Source organism: Heptranchias perlo, chromosome 7 (assembly GCF_035084215.1).
Source record: "Heptranchias perlo isolate sHepPer1 chromosome 7, sHepPer1.hap1, whole genome shotgun sequence".
NCBI lineage: Eukaryota > Metazoa > Chordata > Chondrichthyes > Hexanchiformes > Hexanchidae > Heptranchias > Heptranchias perlo.
This window is the reverse complement of record NC_090331.1, coordinates 69778725-69803595: the sequence shown is the minus strand read 5'-3', so window position 1 is coordinate 69803595 and position 24871 is coordinate 69778725. Positions and strand designations below refer to the sequence as shown.

The following is a 24871-nucleotide window of genomic DNA, read 5'->3' as shown; positions in this document are numbered from 1 at the left end:
CTACCTCCCCACCGGTTGCCGCCACTAACCCCCCACCCCAACCAATCGCCGCCGCTACTTCCTGACCCGGTCGCCTCCCCCACTTCCCGGTCGCCCTCCCTTCCTCACTTACCTGAGGGCCTCTGCCTCATCAGCAGCAGCCCGATCTTCAATTGTGCCTTGCTTTCAAGCTGACTGTTGCTCTCGGCTGCTCGGTGGAAATAAGGCTTAAGATTGGGGCACCTTGGGCCTCACCAATGAGTCGCAGTGATTGATCCCTGCACCCCCAAAAATGGGCGTGCCCGAATTTCTGCGCCCCAGCGTCAGGATAGCAACAGGCAGGTGGAAAGCAAAACTCCCTGTCCTCTGATGCAGCAAGGCACTTTAGCCCCAAGTTTAGAACCAGTAAGATATTTCCATTTCCTCCAAATGTAATCCAGTCACTAAGTGAGGTGGCTCATTTAATAAGAAGTTATGAACAGTTTTGTGCCAAGAGGTTGTAGCACTAGGAAGTATTGAGAGTGCTCAGGTCATTTCACATTGTATCCTTACAGTGAGCAGACAGGAAGCTTTCACCTCATCATGCTGAGCTGGATTCAAACTCAGGTTCTAAAGGCCAACATACTAGGCCACTGTGGCACTGGATCACCTTTTACAGGCACTATAATGACAACAAACATTTTCACATTTACCTGTCTTACCTGTTTGTCTGCAGGTACCTTCTGAATGCTAGAACTGTCCCTGGGATTCATTGCTTTATGACTAACTGATGACAATGCACTAAGAGAGGATGGCAGGGAAGGAACATTACTGGAACTGCTTCGAGGATTCAGACGTAATGGAATCAGTGCGGAGATGCACTGTGATCTTGTAGAGTAGTTATTCTTTGGATGTGAAACTGTGAAGAAAAAAGATTTTTAGAAACAAGATATAAAGCTCCAGCTTTAGAATCTAAAGAGGACATATCATAAATCATGTCTGAGGTTACCATTTGGTTTTCTACATTGACTGAAACAGATTAAAGGTGCTATATAAGTGCAGGTTGTCATTGCTGTTGCAATAAATCTGAAATAACACATCTCTATTGTAGTCCGCCTTTACACACAGATTAAAGAAGTACCACAGAAATACATAGAAGTTACAACACGGATAAAAGGCCATTTGACCCGTCCATATCAGCATTTACCCTCTCCCTGAACAAATGGACCTAATCACATTTATCCACACTTTTTCCATATTCCCTTCATTCCCTTTTCCATCAGCCACCTATCTAATCTAATCTTGACTGTTGACATAGCGGGGAATTTTAACCCTCCCAGGAGGGGCGGGATTAAATTCTTAAAAATGTGAAACCTGACCCCCAACCCGCTGCGAACGAGCCTACTTCTGATTTAACCGGGGCGGGTTGAGGGGTCAGGTGAGTAACCCCTCTCGAGAGGTGGGTCAGTAATTTAAATATGTTAATGAGGCTGTGTGCCTCAGCTTTTAGCAGCCATTTGAATTTAATGCCTCCAGGACGGGTTTCCCAGGGCTCAGGAAACCCAATAGCTAAAGGGAGGTGAGAACTGCTGGATTGAGAAGGTAAGTACATTCCCAGCACTGCTTGTGGACCAGGAGGAGCAGGGGTGCTTCCCCTCCACCCCTCAAGGAAACCTTGGTGGGCTTTGCGACCCGCCGAACTCCCACCCCGCGATCCCCAGACCCACCTCGCGCGATCTCCAGACACCGACCCCCCCGCCCAGTGATCTCCAGGCTCACCCACTACCCCCTGCGATCTGATACCGACCCGCAATCTTTCCCCCCTCCCCCACCCCACGATCTTCCCCTCACCTGCGATCACCCCCCACCCACAATCTTTTCCCCCCCACCCCTTCCCTCCACTCTACTGAGCTCTTATTAAGTTTTTATACAGGCTCACCATTACCTCTTGGTTTTTGTATTCTATACCACTTGTGATAAAAACTAGAATTCCATGAACTTTTTTACAGCCTCATCAACCTGAGGTTCTGCCTGAAATGTCCTGTAAACCTGTACCCCCCAAATCCCTCTGCTCTTCCACAACAGTGTTTATGTCAATTGTGCAATTGGCTCATTTAAAGAAAAATTCTGAGATCATATTGCGTTCAGATCATCTTATCCATTGTGTCATTTTTAGGTTACTCTGACCCGAGATTGTTTCCTCACCTTCTCCAAACAGCTGGATTTGGGTCTGCAGGCTGTCGATGCTACCGGTGAATCGTGCTGACCTGCCCAGGTCCTCGTCATATTTGCGTTCACTTACAAATTGCTGTTAGAAAAAGATAAAACTGCACTTAAAGTCAAAACAATGTCATTTGCATTGCACAAAATCAAATTCAAAACATCCGAATTTCGTCTTTTAAACCAATTCTACCTCACCCTGTCGCTGCTCTACCTCACCCTATCACTGCCCCACCTCACCCTGTCGCTGCCCCACCTCACCCTGTCGCTGCCCCACCTCACCCTGTCGCTGCCCCACCTCACCCTGTCGCTGCCCCACCTCACCCGGTCGCTGCCCCACCTCACCCGGTCGCTGCCCCACCTCACCCGGTCGCTGCCCCACCTCACCCGGTCGCTGCCCCACCTCACCCTGTCGCTGCCCCACCTCACCCTGTCGCTGCCCCACCTCACCCTGTCGCTGCCCCACCTCACCCGGTCGCTGCCCCACCTCACCCTGTCATCCTTCCGCGGTCTAGCCTGTATGTGACTCCAGTTCCACACCAAAGTGGCCTTGCAAGCCATGCAGCTGTATCAAACCGAGGGCAGCTGGGGATGGGAATAAATTCCGGCCTTGCCAGCAACGCCCTCATCCCAAGAATGAAAAATTAATGCAAGGAGCCATACAGTACAGTGCTATATAGCTGCAAGGATCAGTACAGTGCTGTGTAACTGGAAAGATCAGTACAGTACTGTGTAACTGCAAGCATCAGTACAGTGCTGTGTAACTGCAAGCATCAGTACAGTGCTGTGTATCTGCAAGGATCAGTACAGTGCTATATAGCAGTAAAGAGCAGTGCAGTGTTGTGTAACTACTGTACAGCTCCTTGCTACTATACTGTACTGTATGGCTCCTTGCTACTATACAGCAAGGTACTGTACTGCTCATTGCTGCTATATCGCACTGTACTGTACAGCTCCTTGCTACTATACAGCACTCTTCTGCTATTGCACCAGTTGTTTGAAGTTCCTGTGATAAACCAGTGTGACTTAATCTTGTTTTACATTAATCATCATTTAAATTATATAGAAAACCACCTTCGTGGATGATGTGGGACAGAAAAAATTTGGAAATCTGCGAGTAGTCATTTACTTCCATTCACTTACCTTACATCGTGGGCATGAAATCTCATTTGGCAGGAAACAAGTTAGGTTAAACAAACTTTTATGGTTATGATTGTGCACCAGTAAATACATTTTCAAGTAATGGGGATTGAGCTTTCAACAGCGATGAAATAACTCGTACAGGAATGCTAAAAAGAAACACAGCATGATCTGCACGGAACCAGGGTTTAAAACAAGTATAAAATTCTTATTCAAACACCGGGGGAGATTTTTCAACCTTCACCCAAAATGGGCATGAAGTGAGCGGGCGTCTCTGGTGTCCATTTTTAGCTTCAGGCCTTATTTGAATTCATCTGGCTACGCTGTGGGCACTGGAAGGGTGCTCCACTGCTGCTCAACCGTCTTCGAAAGCTGAAAATTGGCCGACTTTTACTTGGAGCGAGCCAGCAAGTTGGGCCTGTTGGGTGTGGGGTTGCCAATTTCGGGGGAGCAGGGTAGGGTGCGAACGGTACCACAGAATTCTTTTTTAAAAACTGGCCTTTTCCTGAGCGGCTTGCAGTCGTTCCATTTTAAGTTCCACAGGTTAGGCTGCTCAGTGCCTGCTACAACTGGGCCGATTGTGCATGGTGCCCATTTGTACGCAAAGATTGCAATCGGAGTCCTACAACCAGCATGTTGTTTATTTTGTGTGGGAGTGCTGGGCGCCCATTTATGGGCCTAACTAAAAATTAAATCATGCATGCCTTGCACGTGAAAGGAGTGTCTGAGACGCCCACCCAATTTTCCTCTGCCGGTCGCCCATTTCTCAGACGAGAAACGGGGGCCAACAGTTGAAAATCTCCCCCACCGTTTTCTTTTACTTTTATCAGTACAAGTAGTACGGTTTGAAGGGGTCAGGTTCTTGTATTCTACTGCACAATCAGTACAATCTGAGACACCAGAAACAGCAGCATATATAATGACACAATCTTTTCAGGTCTGTTCTGATTTCTTATTCCTGTGTCCCAAATCCTAATTTCACTGAGCTGATTTTCAGAATTGTGTGTTTCAAATTTTTTAAACACTTTGTTTTTTTTTTAAAACCAACCTCATGTAACATGAGAAAATGGCTTCTCAATTCACTAGTTCTCCAGAGCTCAGCCACTCAGTCTCATCATGACCTGCTGTGTCCACCCCCACCCCATGCCCCTCAAATAGATCGGTTATTATCCTGACCAGTTTCATCCCCCAAATATTACCTTTCCAGGTCCTGCCCCCACCACCGTACCCTGACCTGTCAATCTTAATCCCCACCTCCCCCGCTGCTCCAAAATTCGAGTCAGCAATGTTCACAAATATGGACATACTCCACAGGCAGCTTGTCCTAATAGACTAAAGAATGTGGTAAATACTGTATTTATTTCAAGGCACTGACAAACTTGCAGGATTCTGGATGAATTTTGCGACTGAACTGGATCCTGCAATATTAACAACAGTAACTTGTGCTAGGAGTTACAGAGACAGATGTATAAGAGACGAGTGACATCAAAGCATTCAGCAAGGGGCAGCATGGTGGGACGGGGGGGGTGAATCCATTGAGCAGAATGATGTTCTCCCTCATCAGAATGGTGTATTTAACTTCACTTCAGTGTGGCCTGAGTTTGTTGCCCATCTCTGTGGGGCTCCTTTCTGTCACTGACCTTAATCTCTGCTCTAAGTTCAGCAAGCTGGGATTCTGACATCTGGATGGCCATATCTGTCAGCCTCTTCAGCTGCTCAGCTCTCCTCTGCCTTGTATCCAGGATCTCCACTGAGAAACACAACAGAAAAATAAGACGAATTATCAAAGGCTGTTGAATTTTGAGCTGCTTGTAGCCTAGAGGACATGATTCACATGTATCGCTGGAACAGCTAATCAGCAATTCACTCTATTTTGCCTAACAGCAGGCCAAAGTTACTGGATGACTTAACAGCAACACAAATCAAGCTGGACAGCTAACTCTTTTCAGGACACCCTTAACTCTTATGACCATTTTAGTCACCCGTTCTGATGTCATTATTAGGGAAATGGATGCTTCGATCCCGATGCTTGAGTGGGGCTCACATCAGTGCAAAGGACCTCCAGCAAGATCCCATAAACAGATGTGGAACCTGAGCCTATTTGTCAATAGTAGAGGTAACTCTTTCACTGGTATAGTGTGTTTTCCAATAAGCACTTAGTATAATACTGACTTCTACCTGCTTAGACAAAGGGCGCTAAATTGGGCCGTGTAGCGCCCATTGTTTCAGCATTACACGGCCTCTCCAACAACCAAGATGGCGTCTTGGCTGCGCATGCACGTTTCCAGCGTGACGTGCGCCAGATGCCATCTTGGTATAGGAGTTAGCGTATGCACAAATACCGAAGGCCGGAAGCATGTAAAGTAAGGAGAAAATGGATACAATCAGTGTGCAAAGCTGATTTAAAGTGATAGACACCATTTTGGGACTTAACGCTCAACTCAACACACAGTCTTAACCCCGACCATCTGAACGTGTCTTAGAGTATCTGGAGGATCCCCACCAGCACTATTTAAAGGGACAATACAGGATTTACAGGTTAGTGGCTGGATTATTCCTTCTGGCTGCCAAGACATTTGTAACTGTTTTTGGAGGTCTCCTATACTTGAATACAAGATCTAGGGGACATAGCCTACCATTTAGAGCCAGGACGTGCAGGAGTGAAGTTAGGAAATGCTTCTACATGCAAAGGGTGGTAGAAGTTTGAAACACTCTTCTGCAAACAGCAGTTGATGCTAGCTCAATTGTGAATTCTAAATCTGAGATTGATAGATTTCTGTGAACCAAGGGTATTAAGGGATATGGGGCTAAGGCGGGTATATGGAGTGAGGTCACAGGTCCACCATGATCTCATTGAATGGTGGAACAGGCTCAAGGGGCTAAATGCCACTGCCACTTGCGGCCTCCTGATATGCGCCACCTTCTCCTGCAAGAAAGCGGGACGTGTGCCTGGGTGATGGGCCTGTCATGGTTGAATAGCTGCAAGTGTGTGTGGCCTGTGAGTTGTGGGTGGGTGGCTTGCAACAGTGATAATGTGTAACGGTGAGGGAAAGCATCTGATTGGAAGAGTTCAGTACTGATAGTAAGAGTTTGTTGGTATGTGGGTGATGGGGGTGTAGTGCATGGAGCAGTGGATGTGGCTAGTGGTGCAGTTGGTAGGAGATGCCACTTGACAGTTGACCTCACTCACCTTGACCACTCGTGTCAAAGCATTGAACTTCTTCCTGCACTGCATCCATGTTCATGATGCTGTGCGCCTGGCATTGATTTCTTCCCCCACTGCCTCCCACTGCCTTTTGGGTATATGTCTGGAGGGCCTCTTGCACCGCCCCCAACTGCGGATATAGGATACCCCTCCTTCTGTCCACCTCTTGCACCAAGGCCTCTAGTGCATCAGCAGAGAACCGTGGTGCATGCACTCTTGCAGGCCTGGTACCAACTCAGATCGGCAGATTGGTGAGGTCAGGCATGCAGATTGGAGGATGTGGGATGTAGTAGTGCGCAACTTTAGTCAATGTTTTAACATAACTCATCAGTTTGTAAACATAGGGACGGGACCCGCATCTATGTTTTGCATGTGCGATGTCTGATCCCTGTTCGGACTCCGTGCAGACAGCAGACTGTTATTTTCAGCAAATAACAGGGTACCAGCTACCTTTAAGAGATTTTTAAACGACAGCCTGCCTTTAAGAGATTGGGGCTCCCCCTGCTGGTGGAAAGTGTGAATTGCCTTGAATCCTCGTATCAATGCTGATTTGGAACACTGCTTGAAGGTAAGTCCTCAGGCCTCACGAAAGTCTCATCCTGCCTGCGCAGGGGCCATTGGGCATGGGGCAATAGCGGATCGTGCTACCCCCACCCAATAATAGGCCCTGTCCAATTTTTTTCCTCCAATACATTTTGTTATTTGACTGAATACTTAGAACGCTACATTTTACTCACAAAATTAAATTTTAAGAACTACATGAAATTTGTTTGTGCAATCCACAATGAAACAATTTTCAATTTTTTCACAGAAATATCAACGCCAAAAATCCCTTCACTTTTTAAAAAATATTAATTAATCGGGAAATAGCGATTGAAATAATTCTGTTAAAACAGTAAACAAATGTAACAGCATCTGGGTGCATGTTCATAAAAGTACAAACAATAAACATTGTTCTTCAGAATGCTTTGGGTTTGTGGTTCATTTTAGGTCTAATTCCCAAGTGACACCATTATATAAGATGCACCCTCCCCTTGTGCTGTGCTTAAACCTGTGAATGAAATTTCTGCATTATTGTGGAAAGAGTTCAAATGTTTATAGAGACCACATGTGTCAGTGAATTAGTACTCAGACTACTACAGCTGGGACACACCAACAAATGCACCAGTGAACCATCCAATTCAGGGTTGTTGGGTTAGTATGAGAATGTAAGAAAAGTCAAAAGTTGAGAAGAAGCCATTTGACTCCACTGAAAATCATCCCCCAGCACTTTAATTCTCCATCATGACATGTAATTGTATTTTGAATAATTCAATGTTTTGCCTTTATTACCTTGCTTGTTGGCCTATTCCAAACATCTATTACTCTGAGTAAGGAAGTTATCCCTGCTATCTGTTCCTAATTTATGTTTCACTAATTTCCATTTATGTCTTCTGGCTCTATTTTCCTGGCGCAATTTGAAGTTGAATTCATTTAGTAAGTAGAGCATGATGTAATGTTACTTGGTTATCTGCCAAATGCGTTTGCACAATAAATCTCACATTTTCCTGCCTTAAGGGAAATCCTTGTAGAAGATTATGAGACTGTGGCATATTCCAAACAATCTGTAAAACAGTGCAGTACCGAGAGGGCAGTGAAAAAAGATTATTATAATAATTTCAAGAATAATTATTATTAGGACCTGGTCAATTGTTTATTACAATAAGAGATTCTAACAGATGCCAGGGCAATTCAGACATGCCCTTTGTGTTCAGTTAACTCCTCTCTCTCACTCTCTGTTGCTTACCAACCTGTCCTACATTCATAGATTTTATTTCACATATGCGTCTTCTATATTTTACACAGACAAGTTCTGTGCTTTCCACAGCTATGGTCTTGTATGTTTGGTACTTGTTACAGATATTCTATATGTTCTCTATTTTATGTAGCCAATCTGTGTTCTGTAGAACCATAGGAGATAGTTTGGCTCATTGCATCTGTGCCATTTCTTTGCTACAGCAACCCAAAACTAATTCCACTGACCTGCTGTCTCCCCGTAGCCCAGTATTTTCCTCCGCTTTGAATGTTTATCTACTCTTCTCTTAAAAGAAGCCTCAACCACTCCCTGTGGCAAAGTATTCCATGCTCTAACAATTACAGCAGTGACTACAGTTCAAAGCTATTTCATTGACTGTGAAGAGCTTTCATATGTCCTGAGGTCATGAAAAGCATTATAGAAATACAAATTCTTTCTTTTACTACATAAAATAATTTCTCCTAACCTCTCTCTCAGTGACAATTTTAAACTGATGGCCCCCTTACCACCGACTCCCAAAGCAGAGAAAATAGTCTTTTCCTATTCAACCTATCAAAATTCTTCACAATTTCAAAAACCTCTATTACGTCTCCTTTTAATTTTCTCTGCTCCATTGTAAATAGTTCGCAGTATCTCAAATCTCTCCTCATAACTGTAGATTCCCATCCCTGGTGTGAGCCTGTTAAACTTACACTGTTCACTCTCTAAAGCTTTAATATAATGGGGTGCCCAAGACTTCACACAGTATTTTAAATGTGGCCTAACCATTATCTTGTATGAATTTATCATTTACTTTATATGATAGACATATCTGTGGGAATTTTAACTCCCGTGAGAAAGCGATTGATCCAGCCAGGAGCAACAGCGGAAAGCCCAGTGGATTTTAATGGTCAGGCCACATTAACCGTTGGCTGCCAATTCCCGACCAAAATGGACGATAAGCAGCCGAAATTGGGCCCAAAGCAAGTGTGGGGATGGGGGAGGGCGGGGGGGGGGGGGGGCGATAGATGTTCACAGGCAGTCAGCGGTTCAGGTGGGGGAGGTGGGAAGTAAGGGCATGGCAGGCCCGAATGAAGAGGAGGAGGGAGGGAGGTCTGGGAAGTCAGAAGATGTGGAAGGCAGTGAGTTTAAAGAAGCTATCGCAGTGGATGTCTTTAAGTAACAAGAATATTTAAACATTTTATCAATGTATTATTGACTTATAATTGTTTCCTCGTGGAATGGTGAGCACTATCATGCAGGTTTTACCTGCGAACAGTGCAAGTAACTTGCTTAAGCTTAAGATTTTACATGCTACTTCTTAAGCACATAATAAACTGCCTTACTGTGGGCTGGCCACAGTGCAGCTGCATTGTACAATAAACACTTTACATCTGTGTGCCATTTTATGAATGAAGTAACATGAGAAAAATGCAATTCTGTGAAGCTGCTAATAATTAATCACATGGCAAGGATGAAATTACAGCATTCAGGAGAACTTAAAGCAATAATAAATCAAGAACCTGAAAGCAAACTAAATGGACCAGGGAGAGAGTGGTCTTTAAAATCCTCACATTTATGGTGATAGTTATATTGCTACACTATCCAAGGTAATATTTAATGACATTAAATATTACATTAATGACATTAAATATAACCCTAACCCTAATCCTTACTGTAATATAATTATTTGTAAAATCATAATACCATATTAAAAATGGTAGAATGCAGCACTGTCACACTAACGTGCGGTATCACGGAGTTCCTGGTTTCAGCCATTTCATTCTGCAGAAGTAGTAAGTGGAGGCCAGATGTTGCCCACAGGGATTGAGGGAAAAATCAGGGAGACATTCCTGGGTCAGTCTCATGTTTGATTTAGCCGCTGGCTCAGAACAGTATATGCATAGTTTAAGAATAGGTTTTTGGACTTCCCTCTTAGTCACAGCTGTGCATGGTCAAGTGAGACTAGGGAATGGGGAGAAAAACAACATAAGACATACCATAACAAAACAGAAGACATGTTTGGCGAAACTTCATCAGCAGGCTCCTACTTTAGTAAAGCGCCGAGGATTTTAAAACTGAATGAGTTAGATATTCTTGTGAAGGTTTCAGAGACAACAATGTTGACAGTAACAGAGTCATTAGTGCAGCACTGATTACCTCCAAGGTGGCTATTGACACCGTTACCAACTGGTTAGTGCTGAGCAGCACCAGATGGACGGCCTATCCTTGAGCCAAAGGAGAGCCCTGGGATGGTGTGTTGTATGCCAGATGTGCTGCAGTCATCACCTTGTCAGGGTTGAGGTGATCTGTCGCACTCCGAGGAGAGTGATCCCTGTGGTACCCAGCAGTAGCTAAAGTGGAATTTGTTACGTGGAGATACTCCTCTTCCCCTAGCTTGTGTACCTTTGAGCCCATACCATATGCAAACTCAATAAAAATATATACTATGTATAAATTAAATCAAATACCATATATAAATTATATATCAATACTTTAATGTGCAACTTAATTTATTTTACATGAATTCATTTATCTTTAATGGACATTACTGTTATTCCTAAAGCTCTGGAATTATATGCAAACCTTTCGAAATACATTTTAGTTTCCACCTAATTAAATTAAATTTACATTTTGGTAGGAAGAATAAGGAGGCCACATACTCCTTGAAAAATAGGAGACTAAATGAGTAGAGGAGCAGAGGAATCTGGGAGTGCAGATACACTAATCACTAAAAGTAACGACGCAGGTTAATAAGGCCATAAAAAAGCAAACAAAGCACTGGGGTTCATTTCTAGAGGGATAAAATTGAAAAGCTGGGAAGTTATGTTAAACTTGTATAGAACTTTGGTTAGACCACACTTGGAGTACTGTGAACAGTTCTGGTCGCCATAATATCATAGAATCATAGACGGTTACAGCACGGAAGGAGGCCATTCGGCCCATCGAGTCCACGCTGGCTGTATGTATGAGAAATCCAGCTAGTCCCACTGCCCCGCCCTGTCCCCGTAGCCCTGCAAATTTTTTTGTTTCAAGTACTTATCCAGTTCCCTTTTGAAGGTCATGATTGAATCTGCATCCGCCACTCCCTCGGGCAGTGCATTCCAGATCCTAACCACTCGCTGTGTAAAAAAGTTTTTCCTCATGTCATCTTTGGTTCTTTTGCCAATCACCTTAAATCTATGCCTTCTGGTTCTTGACCTTTCCGCCAATGGGAACAGTTTCTCTCTATCTACTCTGTCTAGACCCTTCATGATTTTGAATACCTCTATCAAATCTCCTCGCAACCGTCTCTGTTCCTAGGAGAACAACCCCAGCTTCTCCAGTCTATCCACGTAACTAAAGTCCCTCTTTCCTGGAATCATTCTAGTAAATCTCCTCTGCACCCTCTCTAAAGCCTTCACATCCTTCCGAAAGTGCGGTGCCCAAAACTGGACACAATACTAATTATTCCATGGGCCGCCATCTTAATAGCAAGCCTACCATGTGGCACTTTATCAAACACTTTTTGAAAATCCATATACACCACATCAACTGCATTGCCCTCATCTACCCTTTCTGTCACCACATCAAAAAACTCTATCAAGTTGATTAAACACGATTTGCTTTTAACAAATCCATGCTGGCTTTCCCTAATCAATCCACACTCATCCAAGTGACTGTTAATTCTGTCCCGGATTATCGTTTCCAAAAGTTTCCCCACCACCGAGGTTAAACTGACTGGTCTATAGTTGCTGGATTTATCTTTGCACCCTTTTTTGAACCAGGGTGCAACGTTTGCAATTCTCCAGTCCTCTGGCACCACCCCCGTATCTAAGGATGTTTGGAAGATTATGGCAAGTACCTCCGCAATTTCCCCCCTTACTTCCCTCAGCAACCTAGGATGCATCCCATCTGGACCAGGTGACTTATCTACTTTAAGTGCAGCTAGCCTTTCTAATACCTCTTCTTTATCAATTTGTAGTCCATCCGGTATCTTAACTATATCTTCCTTTACCGAGACTGTGGCAGCATCTCCTTCCTTGGTAAAGACCGATGCAAAGTACTCATTTAGTACCTCAGCCACGCCCACTGCCTCCATGAGTAGATCTCCTTTATGGTCCCCAATCGGCCCCACCCCTCCCCTTACTACCCGTTTTCTGTTAACATGGCTGTAGAAGATTTTTGGATTCCCTTTTATGTTGGCCGCTAGTCTATTCTCATTCTCTCTCTTTGCCCCTCTTATTTCCTTTTTCATTTCCCCTCTGAACTTTCTATATTCTCTCTGGTTCTCACTTGTGTTATCAACCTGACACCTGTCATAGGCCGCATTTTTCTGCTTCGTCTTATTCTCTATCTCCTTTGTCATCCAGGGAGCTCTGGCTTTAGTTGCCCTATCTTTCTCCCTCATTGGAATGTACCTTGTCTGTACTTGAATCATCTCCTCTTTAAAGGCCACCCACTGTTCAATTATAGTTTTGCCTGCCAATCTATGATTCCAATTTACCCGGGCCAGATCTGTTCTCATCTCACCGAAATTGGCCCTCCTCCAATTGAGTATTTTTACTTTAGAGTGGTCAGAGTCCTTTTCTATAGCTATACTAAACCTTATGATACTATGATCACTGCTCCCTAAATGCTCCCCCACTGACATTTGTTCCACTTGACCCGTCTCATTCCCTAGAACCAAGTCCAGCAATGCCTCCTTCCTCGTTGGGCCAGAAACGTACTGGTCGAGAAAGTTAGAGTCATAGAGTCATAGAGTCATAGAGTACAGATAGAGGCCCTTCGGCCCATCGTGTCCGCGCCGGCCATCAGCCCTGTCTACTCTAATCCCATATTCCAGCATTTGGTCCGTAGCCTTGTATGCTATGGCATTTCAAGTGCTCATCCAAATGCTTCTTGAATGTTGTGATCCTGAATACATTTCAAAAATTCCTTCCCCCTCTTTACCCCTTATATTATTGTTATCCCAGTATATATTAGGATAGTTAAAATCCCCCGTTATCAATACTCTATGGCTTTTGCACCTCTCTGTAATTTCCCTGCAAATTTGCTCCTCTATATCCTTCCCACTAGTTGTTGGCCTATAGACTACACCCAGTAGTGTAATGGCGCCTCTATTTTTCTTTAACTCTAACCAAATAGATCCTGTCCTTGACCCCTCCAGGACATCCTCTCTCTCCAGCACTGCCATATTCTCCTTAATCAATATAGAGGCACTGGAGAAGGTGCAAAAAAGATTTACTAGGATGATACAAGAACTGAGTGGTTATACCTATCAGGAAAGATTGAACAGGTTGGGGCACTTTTCTCGAGAAAAGAGAAGACTGAGGGGTGACCTGATAGAGGTCTTTAAGATTATGAGAGGGTTTGATAGGGTAGACATAGAGAAGATGTTTCCACTTGCGGGGGAAACCAGAACTAGGAACCATAAATATAAGTTGATCACTAATAAATCCAATAGGGAATTCAGGAGAGTGGTTAGAATGTGGAACTCGCTACCACAAGGAGTAGTTGAGGCAATTAGCATAGATGCATTTAAGGGGAACTTGATAAACACATTAGAGAGAAAGGAATAGAAGGATATGTTGATGGGGTTAGATGAAGAAGGGTGAGAGGAGGCTCGTGTGGAGCATAATCACCCGCATGGACCTGTTGGGATCAATGGCCTGTTTCTGTGCTGTGCATTCTACGTAATTCTATATAATATATGGAATTTAATCTTTTTTACATTCATTTATTTGTTTTGAGATAACATTCACTTTATTTCCATTGGGGAAAAAATATACATTCTACATTACATCCAATAACACCCTTGTCCTTATAAAACAGCGTATCTTCTGACTTACTGTGGGAAATGCTACAGGAAATACAGTAATTTATGATTTCATAAATGCATCATGAGATACATGCAGCTATTGCACCTTAGAAATGTTTTCTTCTCACTGATAAACCGATCCCGTTGATACTGAACAAAATGGATTTCTGGCTCGGTGGCAAGAGGAAACAACGACAGCAGCATGGTTAATAGCAAGAGGGAGCAGTGACAGGATGATCAGAGTAGTGGAGAGAGAAAAAGTTCAGTGGCAAAGTCAGCGAGTGTGGTATAAAGGCTGGTGGCTCATAACAGATTCTCCACTCCCTCACCCTGACAAATCCATCTAGTACGCAGCCCCTTCTCTCAAAATAACCATTTTCCTTCAAAAACAAATTGAACCTTACCCTAAGTCCAACTGTAACACCAACCATAGTCCTCTGCTCAAGCTCTAACCCACAACCCCAGCCCTAATTCACAGCCCAATCCCTAGCCCTAGCCCACCAGATACTGGCCCGCAGCTCAAGTCCTATCGCTCGGTCTCAGCCATCAGTCCTGGCCTCAGCCCAAACACCAACTCTCACTTCAACATCCTTTAATGTAGAAAAGCATTCCATGACAGTTCACCAAGGTATAATGAGAAAATGGATGCTGAATCAAAGAAGGACAAATTATATGGGGTGACCAAAAGTTTGGTCAAAGAGGTGTGCCTTAACGAGGGTCATAAAGGAGGAGGGGAAGGAGTAGAGGCAGAGGGGTTAGGGAGGGAATTCCAGAGCCTGGGGCCTACTTGGGCTGCCAATTGTGGGCAAAGGGAGGGGAGATAAAAGAAGCTGGAGTCAGAGGAATGGAAACCTCGGGCAGTGGGGAGGGTGTAGGGCTGGACAAGGTTAGACATAGGGATGGCCGAGGCCTTGGATGGATTTAAATACAGAATATGAAGATTAAATCTGAGGTATTGGGGACCAGGAGGTAATATAGGTCAGCAAGGTCAGGGATGTTGGGCGAGCAAACTTGGTGTAGGATAGGTCATGGGCGGCAGTGTTTTGTATGAACTGAAGTTCACAGAAGGTGGAGGACAGGAGGACAGCCAGCAGAGCACGGGAATAGTCATGTTTGGAGGTGATAAAGGCATGGATGAGGATTTCAGTGGCAGATGGGCTAAGGTAGGGGTGAAGGTGGGTGATATAATGGAAGTGGGAGTAGGCAATCTTTGTAATGGACAGGATATGGGATTGGAAACTCAGCCTGGAGTTGAACAGGATGCTGACATTCCAAACAGTCTGGTTCAGTCTGAGACATTGGCCTGTGAGGGGGATAAATATATCTTCGAAATATATCGCCGTTCCTTCATCATCGTTGGGTCAAAATCCTGGAACTCCCTACCTAATAGCACCATGGGAGAACCTTCACCACACGGACTGCAGCGGTTCAAGAAGGCGGCTCACCACCACCTTTTCAAGGGCAATTAGGGATGGGCAATAAATGCTGGCCTTGCCAGTGATGCCCACATCCTATGAACGAATAAAAGAAAAAAGAAAAAAGAAACTCAGTGTTGAGGGGAGTTCATGGTGGGGACTGAAGATGTTGACTTTGGTCTCCCCAATATCTAACTGGATGAAATTACAGCTTATCTAAGATTAGATGTTGGACAAGCAGTCTGACAGCACAAATGCAGTGCAGAGGTCAAGAGAGGTGGTGGAGAGGTAGTGCTGCATGTCATCAGTGCATATAAGTTTACCCCCATATCTGTGAATGATGTTGTCAAGGGGCAGCAGGTAGATGAGGAAGAGAATGGGGTTAAGGAAGGATCCTTGGGGGACTCCAGAGTTGATGTATGAGGGTGTTTGGAGAAGCTATTGCTAGAGATGCTCTGGATTCACCCTAATCTATCAGATAGATTAGGGTGAAACCAAAGAAGGGCAGTCCCACCAAGTTGGGTAATGTCGGAGAGGCATTAGAGAAGGATGATGTGGTTGACTGTATTTAAGGTGCAGAGAGGTTAAGGAGAACAAGGAGGGATAATGCACCATGGTCACAGGCACATAGAATGTTGTTCATGACTTTGGTTACAGCCATTTTGGTGCTTTGGGAGGGGCAGCAACTAACTGCAAGGATTCAAACAGAGAACTGTGGGACCGATAGGCATGAATCTGGGAGGGAGATAGTACATTCAAGAACACTGGAGAAAAAAGGGCGGTTGGAGATGGGATTCAGTTAGCAAGGACAGAACGGTCATGGGTGGGTTTTTTGAGGAGGCGGTGCTAACTGCCGTTTTGAAAGGGAGGGGGACAGCACCCGAGGAGATGGAACCATTTACAATGTCAACTAGCATGTGGGCCAGGAAGGGAAGCTGACTGGTCAGGAGGTTGGTAAGAATGGGTCAAGGGAGCAGAGGTAAGTCTGCTGTGTCAGATGACCTTGGAGAGGGCATGGGGGGAGATAGGGGAGGAACTAAAGAGAGACAAGGGTACAGGGCTAGAGGAGGATGGGGACTGGGGCGGGGAAGGGGAGACGTTTGAATTGGTGGGAAGAGGTGAAGCAACATAGGCAACTCCAACTTCAACAATGGTCTCTACCTTGGTGACAAAGAGATTCATGAGCTCCTCATACTTGCTTTTATAAGAGTTGAAGGTGGAGAGGGCGGGGCAGAGGTGTTTAAGAAGGCAGTTGTAAAAAAAAAGGAGCCTGGGTTTACTAATGCCCTCTAGCGATGGATGGCTATATGTGTGCTTTGGACTTGAGAGGGTGAAAATGGGTGCTATCCCAGGGAGAATGACCAGGGTGGGAGATATAGAAGGTTTTGCTGGGGACAAGGACATCAAAGGTGGAGGTAAACTCGAAAAGCTCAAAGCAATTTTGCATTGAAAGTTATTTTGATTAACCACGCATTTAAACTTGCCTTGATACAGCTGGCACAATATAACAGTTGTGTTTGACTTTGTATATTCTGTTAGAGTCTACTCATAGAGCTGCAGTATAAATAACCAGATGCACCTGAATACATATTCCTGGAAACTTGTCCAGGATTAATGATCTTCAAGAGAGTTAAAGGATGAAGCACATTCCTTTGACTAAATGAAGACAGTGTAAGTGTGATCCTGATGCAAAGCATGATCTGAGTCTCCACATTCCCCAAAAGTGCAGCGTCTTTCAAAAACTATAATGACTTCAAAGGGAGATTTAAATGTGATACGTTATAATGAAACATAATGCTGATCCCAAAAGTAGAACTGGAGAAGCAGATTTGAGTTATCTAACCTGCCTTTATGTAACACCTTGCTACATAACAGGATGTAACATTTTGTGTACATTTGAACTGCTAATAAGGTGCTTCAAAAAGAAACACAACAAATTTGTGCATTCAGACAGAGGAGATTGAACTGAACTGGACACATGAGGTAGATACAGCTTATTAGGTTCCTGCGAAATCTATTTAAAGAAAATAAAATTTAGTGCCAAAAGACATGGAAGGCTTATAAAAATATGGACAGCAGTGCCAGAGAACTGTAAAAACTAAGTCAGGTCAACTAAGGACACAGCATGGTGGCGCCAGTGTGTTTCTGCAACAGCATCTAATCAAGCAGCTGGAATGACTATTTGTCCATTTGTTTAAGAAAGCAAAGCTAATGAAAGAGGGCTTCATCTGCCCTAAATAAGCAACTCTTTAAGACACTTGACAAGCCAGTGAGTGTAATAGTGCTGAGGTACAAAATGTCTCAGTAAATCCATTTCTGCACTGTATTTTCTGAAGTTTAACGTCACGGTGATACAGTAGCCTCTCTCTCTTAAAATTTCTGATGTACCACACATTATGTATAGCTTCCAAATGCACACAGAAAACATAAAGGGGTAGGAATTGGACCTCCTTGCACCCGTTTTATGGCACAAAGGCCAATTTCAGGGACCAACGTCCCACTTCCAAAGGACGCCTGAAGGATGTCTGACCCAATATTGGGTTGAGCAATTTTTCACACGTTCCTGGCAGCCACCTAAAATAGGCGTTAGGCACCTTAAATATGTAAATGAGAGGCCTAACACTTGTTTTAGCCCCCTCGCTGAAATTCGATATCTGAGAACAGAGTAGAAGCAGGAGCCGGGCCTACTTTGCTCCGGATTCTTAAGCAGTTGCAAAGCGTCCACCGCCAAAAGGTAAGTGATTTTTTTAAATACAAAAAAAATCATTGCTCGGGAGCCAGGAGGAGCAGGAATGCTCCCCCGAGTCCACAGTATATCGATTGCCCTTCCACCCCCTTCCCCATTAGCACTTCACACAACCCCCTCTCAGGACTTACCTTCGAGATGCTTGCCTCAAATGGGCGAGCTACCTGTGGCGGGACGATAGTTTTTTTTAAATTCGTTCATGGGATGTGGGCGTCGCTGGCGAGGCCAGCATTTATTGCCCATCCCTAATTGCCCTTGAGAAGGTGGTGGTGAGCCGCCTTCTTGAACCGCTGCAGTCCGTGTGGTGAAGGTTCTCCCACAGTGCTGTTAGGAAGGGAGTTCCAGGATTTTGACCCACCGACGATGAAGGAACGGCGATATATTTCCAAGTTGGGATGGACTGTGTGCCGGCAGCTTGCCCAACGAATATTAATAGGCCGACCTTGGGCCTCCTGGTTCAGGTGCACCAGAAACAAGGAGCTGATGAATTTATAAGCCAAATATCTCCATTTTTGTAAAGCATTGAAAAATAGTATATTAGATACAGGTTAATGCATAGAGTATACATCACTTAGTAGGCACCCTGTTAATACGAAAAGTTTGTTTAAAGGGAATAAATTAATTCTCTGCACATGCTAATAGAGCAGTTGCCGATGTCTAGAGACAGTTTAGATTGGAGTTGCTGGTTTATTGGTACTGTCCTCAGCCGTGCTGCAGTTGATTTTAGGACAGAAAGGTAATTTAAACAAAAGTAACAGATAAAGTTTATTTGTGTGTTGTCATTCAAATCCTGGAGCAGTTTCTGATTGTTTCTTATAAAGGAGTGGTGTATAGGTGGCAGGCTAGTTTGTCTTATTTATTGTTATTGTCACACATTAGTGCCAGTCTGCAGAAGCCCAGTGCGTATGGGGGGTGAAAGTTGATAACACACTCCTACAGAATACAAACCTTCTGTTAACTCTTTTGCTTTCTCTCGTGGGCAGTACATATAGTTTACAGTATAATAATGACAAAAAGAGAAAGACTAGCACCTTTCATGACCTCAGGATGTCCCAAAGCGCTTTACAGCTAATAAAATACTTTTTTTGAAGTGTAGTCATTGTTGTAATGTAGGAAACACGGCAGCCAATTTGTGCACAACAAGCTTCCACAAACAGCAATGAGATTATGTCCAGATAATCTGATTTAGTGATGTTGGTTGAGGGATTAATATTGGTCCTCGAGTTAATTACATTAGTTCATGTCCACTTGCAGGGCGCACAACTGTTAAACACATAAAATATTGGTGTTTACTAAAAAAAATTAGTTGATTAAAAGGAAAACTTTGTACAACACCAGCATGCTCTTGTTAAAAGGCTTCTAATGTATTAAGAGCTTTTAATGAAAGGTTATCGACCTGAAATGTTGGGGGAAATTTTAACCCGCTCCACAATGGGCAGGAGAGGATCGGGGAGGTGGGGTTGGTAAAAATGTGAAACCTGACCCCAACCCGCCAAAAATGCGTCTACTTCCGGTGGGTTTGGGGCGTCCGAATGACCTGCTCTGGAGAGGCGGTTAGTGATTATAATATGTAAATGAGGCTCCGCTCCTCAGATTTTGGGAGCCTTTTGAATTTAACGGCTGCGGGCCGGGTTTCCCAGGGTTCAGGAATACAGGCAGCTGAAGGGAGGCAGGAGCTGTCAGATACAGCACGTCAGTGCATTTCCAGCCCTGCTTGTGGGTCAGGAGGAGCAACGGTGCCTCCCCCCGGCTCCCCAAGCAAACCTTCTGCCCCAATCTGCCTCCCTTCCCACGATTGGCAGACTGGCCTCCCACCCCGTGGTTGGCTGGCCCCCTGCGATCTCTCCCCACCCACTCCCCGGCGATCTCTTCCCCCCCTCCTCGCTGCCGTGCCCTGAGCCCCTCCCTCCCACTGACCCCCGATCTTCTCTGATTGCTGGGGACCATCTCCTGTGGTCCCTGCGGCCTTCTACTTCAGGCTTTCCAGCCTTCGATCTGGCCGACCGCCGGGCGGGAAACAGAGTAAAAAGCTGCTAACGCGTTAAAGTCAGCAGGACCACCGCCTTCCTGGTGAATCCAGGTTTCCTGGCCACAGACACGCGCTCCTGCTCCCTCCCCGTAAATATCGGGGCCGTTAACTCTGTTTCTCTCTTCTCAGATGCTGCCTGACCTGCTGAGTGTTTTCCAGCACTTTCTTTTTTTATTTCAGATTTCCAGCATCCAGAGTATTTTGCTTTCGTTTGAGTTTTTGATTGTTTGCTGGAATAAAGTGTAGCTATGGATGAAACAGGTATTTGGAATTGTTTGTTCCAAGACCCAGTTCGGATATAATCCTCGTCTGATAAAGCCTGCTTGCAGTCAAGTTCATTTCCCAAAAAGAGAAATATAAAATGATCTTCAAGTTAACGCAGCACATATTTCTGTCCTTACACTTCTGTCATACATTTTGTACCAGTGCAGTACTGAGGGAATGCTGTATTGTCGGAGGTGCCATCTTTCGGATGAGACGTTAAACCGCGGCCCCGTCTGTTCTCTCAGGTGAACGTAAAAGATCCCATGGCACTATTTTGAAGAGCTGGGGAGTTCTCCCTGGTGTCCTGGCCAATATTTATCCTTCAACCAACATCACTAAAACAGATTATTTGGCCATTATCACATTACTGTTTGTGGAACTTTGCTGTGCACAAATTGGCTGTCACGATTTCTACGTTACAACAGTGACTACACTTCAAAAAAAGTATTCCGATGGCTGTAAAACACTTTGGGACATCCTGTGGTCGTGAAAGGCGCTGTATAAATGCAATCTTTCGTTTTTGCCATTATTATGCTGTAAGCTATATGTACTGCCCACTAAAGAAAGCAAAAGAGTGGCACACAATTTAACATTTTGGGCAAATTGTTCATGGAGGTTATTGTTACCATCCGATCTTCCGATGGGTTAACCTGGCATCTCCCACTCTAGACAGTCCAGCTTCACTAGGTGTCCAGGATCCTGCTGAGGATTTAGCAGCTGGGTGGTCATATTATGCGAATTGGGATTAGCAGTATTGCTCCCTGCCCTGATTCTTCCTTTTTGGAAACTGGAGTGTGGGGTAATGTGGGTTAAAAGATGCTGCTCCGATGACCAAATCACCCAGTAAAATGAAAAGACCAACCAGCCGTTGAATAGTTGCTGTGGTGTCCTGAGCATGACTCCAGCCTTGTAAATTCATGGCAATCGGCAGCAGAGTGGGATCTCCTCATTTTCTCTTTTTAAGTTGCATTCAATTCCATCATCTCTAGCTCCCCAACTGCAAGACCGGGCAAACATTTTAATCTTCAACAGGAATTGAAAAATTAGGATAAAAATTTCACAGGCTTCAATGGGAAAGGTTTCATACACAGGGTAATGCTGCCACAGAGAGTGCAAACTGGTGCTGGAATAGTTCAATTACCACTCAGAAGAATACTTGCATACTGAACCTGTTAAGGATGTACAACTGACAGTGAATCTCCCGATTGCCATGAATTTACAAGGCTGGAGTCCTGCTCAGGACACCACAACAACTATTCAAAGGCTGGTTGGTCTTTTCGTTTTACTGGGCGATTTGGTAATCAGGGCTGCATCTTTTAACCCACGTTACCCCACCTCAAACAGTCACATTTGAGTAGTCCTACTGCTTATTTCCTACATTTTAACAGTGACTATGCTTCAAAAGTATTTCATTGGCAGTAAAGTGCTTTGGGATGTCCTGAGTTGGTGATAGGCGCTATATAAATGCAATTTCTTTCTTTTTTATGAATGTTCAAAGAGTTGAACATCTAATGACAGAAGTGGTACAGGGGAAACGGGATCTTCAAACAGGTTTTACAGGCTTCATTCGACCAGCTCTGATAAAGGAAACTCTGTCCATTACTTACTGGCTTCCTTTTTGACTTTATCCATTTCTGTCATCAGTGCGACCTCCCGATCCATGATGCTGGAAGGTAAAGAGAAAGGTCTCAGAATTGTCACAAGCTGCCCATATAGTACGACTGCTACTCTTTGCAAATTTGAACCAGTCTGTTTTGCGACAGGCTGTTCAGAGATTCCGATGCGTAAAAAATCTGGTTTCTTCCACTTACTTCTGAGGAGGCAATAGTTGTTAAATTTTGTCAATGAGTTTTCATCAGCAGCAAAGCAATTGTTAGCATTAGAGCCACGACCTCACCCAGTGCCCACCTCTGATCTGTTCTCTGACTGGTTTTGGACTTTGAAAACATGGCAGCCTTTCATATAATAACATCCTTTCTATAACCATTTTAATAGTAATGAATGAAAGATAATGTTGAGTTTGTTATTTTATTTGGTGTCTTTCATTTATTACTCCTAATATATTCATTCCTATGGAATAAAAATGCTGCGGAATGGGTGCTTGCTCTTTTAAGGACATTTAAACCCTGTTCATCAGATTAGCCTATAAATGCAACCTGGGCTTTTGAAGGTAAAGTTGTACAAGTAGTACTTGTACAAAGTAGTAGTACAAAGTAGTACTTGCCTCAGCCCCTCCACCCCGACTGAGAGAATGGCCCCGATATTAGGAGGGAGGCGGGTTGGTAGCGGGGGGTTGACTGGGTGCGTGGGTAACGCGCCCAGTGAATTCGGGATGCTCCGCATGCGATCGCAGCCTAATTGAAGGTACTTAGGTGTGCTTCCGGGTTTCCCGTTCCAGACCTGCGCAGCAGGTGCACTGCGCACCCGCATTACAGGCTGTCAGCAGGAGGAGCCCCATTTAAAGGGGCTGTCCTCCAATGCTCCTCCTACAGCAGAGAACCAATTTAGGATCATGGAGCAGGCCAGAGGCAAGGCTGCTCCAAGGTTCTCTGACTCCTCACTCCAGGTGCTGCTCGATGGGGTGAGGAGGAGGAGAGAATTTTTTTTTCCATCGGATGGGAGGAGGTGCCCTCCCTTCGCCACCAAGAAGGCCTGGCTCGAGGTGGCAGAGGAGGTCACCAGAAGCGTAAATGTGTGCTGAACCTGGGTCCAGTGCAGGAAGAGATTTAATGACCTAACCAGGTCAGCCAAAGTGAGTATACTTACGCATTCTCCCACACTCCATCTTCCACATCACCTCCACCACCACACAACTCCTTCTGCACTGCCACCACAATGCTCTCGCATCACTCCTCACATCCACTCAACTATCATCCTCACCTTGCCTGCACTTACTCACCGCCCCAGTTCCCATTCGAGCACTACCACGCAAACCAATCCTCATACAATCTCATGGCTATGTCTCACACGCACCCTCCCATGCATCTCCCTCACGCTCACCCCCACCCACACCAATGCATGCAGCAGGTCACAATGCAACCATCACTCAATCACGCCTCTGTGTTTTGCCTTGATAGGAGAAGCGATGCCAGAATGCCCAGGAGAGGGCATGGACCGGAGGGGGCCCGCCACACCAGGTGGTCTTAACAGACGTGGAGCAGCAGGGACTAGAAATAAACCGGACGCAGGAGTGCCTGTCCATGGCGGACGTCAAGACTGGGAGCGCACAAACGGCTGGTGACAGAAATCTAACACTCAGCACTCATGATAGTGAATGATCTTAGCATCACTTGGCATCTGCAGCACCTCAACATCTGTCCACATGCTTAATATTGCTTTCTGTTCTCTTGCAGGCCCATCTGCGACCGCTGTGACTGAGGAGGGCAATTCCTCAGAGGACCTGCCGGCCTCTGAGGGTGCATCGTCACATCTGAGCCATCCATCCACCAGCACAGATACACACACCTCGGTGGGTCCCCGTCCTCACTTAGTTGGGCTTGCACATGGTGAGTCACCACGCACATGTGAGCACGAGCAGACCCTGGTGGCAGGGGCAGCCGTGGAGAGTCCACATCGGTGGGAGCACTCTTCTCCAGGCTTTGCTCAGCTGGACCCAGATGTTGAACCCTGGGGGCCAGCCATGAAAAGGAGTGTCATCGAGGGCCAGCAGCAAATTGCCGGGGTACTGGAACAGGTGCCACGCGCACTCTCCACAATCGCGCAGAGGATGGAGGAGTCCAACTCCTGCATGAGTGGAATGGTGGCACAGGTACAGGAGGGTATCTCCGAGATAGTGTCACAGGGACATGAAGGCATCTCTGAGATAGTGTCGTGGGTAGGTGCGGGAATGTCTGCGATGGAGGGAAGGCTAGCCTCCCTCGAGCTTCAAGCACGGCTCAACAATGAGTCCATTCAGGCCCTGACAACAGCCGTTCGGATTCAGGGTGAGCAACATTCTGCCGCCTTAAACAGGCTGAGAAATACATTACAACTGGCCTTCCAAGGCTTCACACAAGTCCTCCAAACTGTCGTCCAACAGGGTGGAAGGAGTGATGTGGGCCTGGGCCAGGAGAGGGATGATGGCGAAAGGGGACATGGAAGTGGGGACGCCACTCAAAGCGCTCCCTCATCTCACCCGTTGCCCCCTTCTCAACAAGAACCTGCCATGCTGCCCCCTCTCCAGGTGGCCGAGTCTGCCCCTGCACAGGTGCAGGTGGAGCAGTCTTTGGAGGGGCCCTCACGGGCACCGAAACCCAGAGGGCATCCGCGCAAAGCATCTCATCGGTCAGGGCATGGACAAGAGCAACCTGCCACTACCTC

The 24871-nt window shown here is 45.3% G+C and overlaps 1 protein-coding gene across 1 annotated transcript in view; it reads right to left on the bottom strand.

The window, feature by feature from the left end:
* LOC137323344 (SPATS2-like protein) overlaps positions 1–24871 on the bottom strand; it is a 139985-nt gene that overhangs the window by 8900 nt on the left and 106214 nt on the right. The window contains exons 8-11 of the mRNA XM_067986827.1: positions 22159–22217; positions 4959–5068; positions 2164–2266; positions 681–877 (exon numbers count right to left, since the gene is read on the bottom strand). Of these exons, the coding sequence (XP_067842928.1) occupies positions 681–877; positions 2164–2266; positions 4959–5068; positions 22159–22217 (469 nt within the window). The remainder of the gene's footprint in view (positions 1–680; positions 878–2163; positions 2267–4958; positions 5069–22158; positions 22218–24871) is intronic.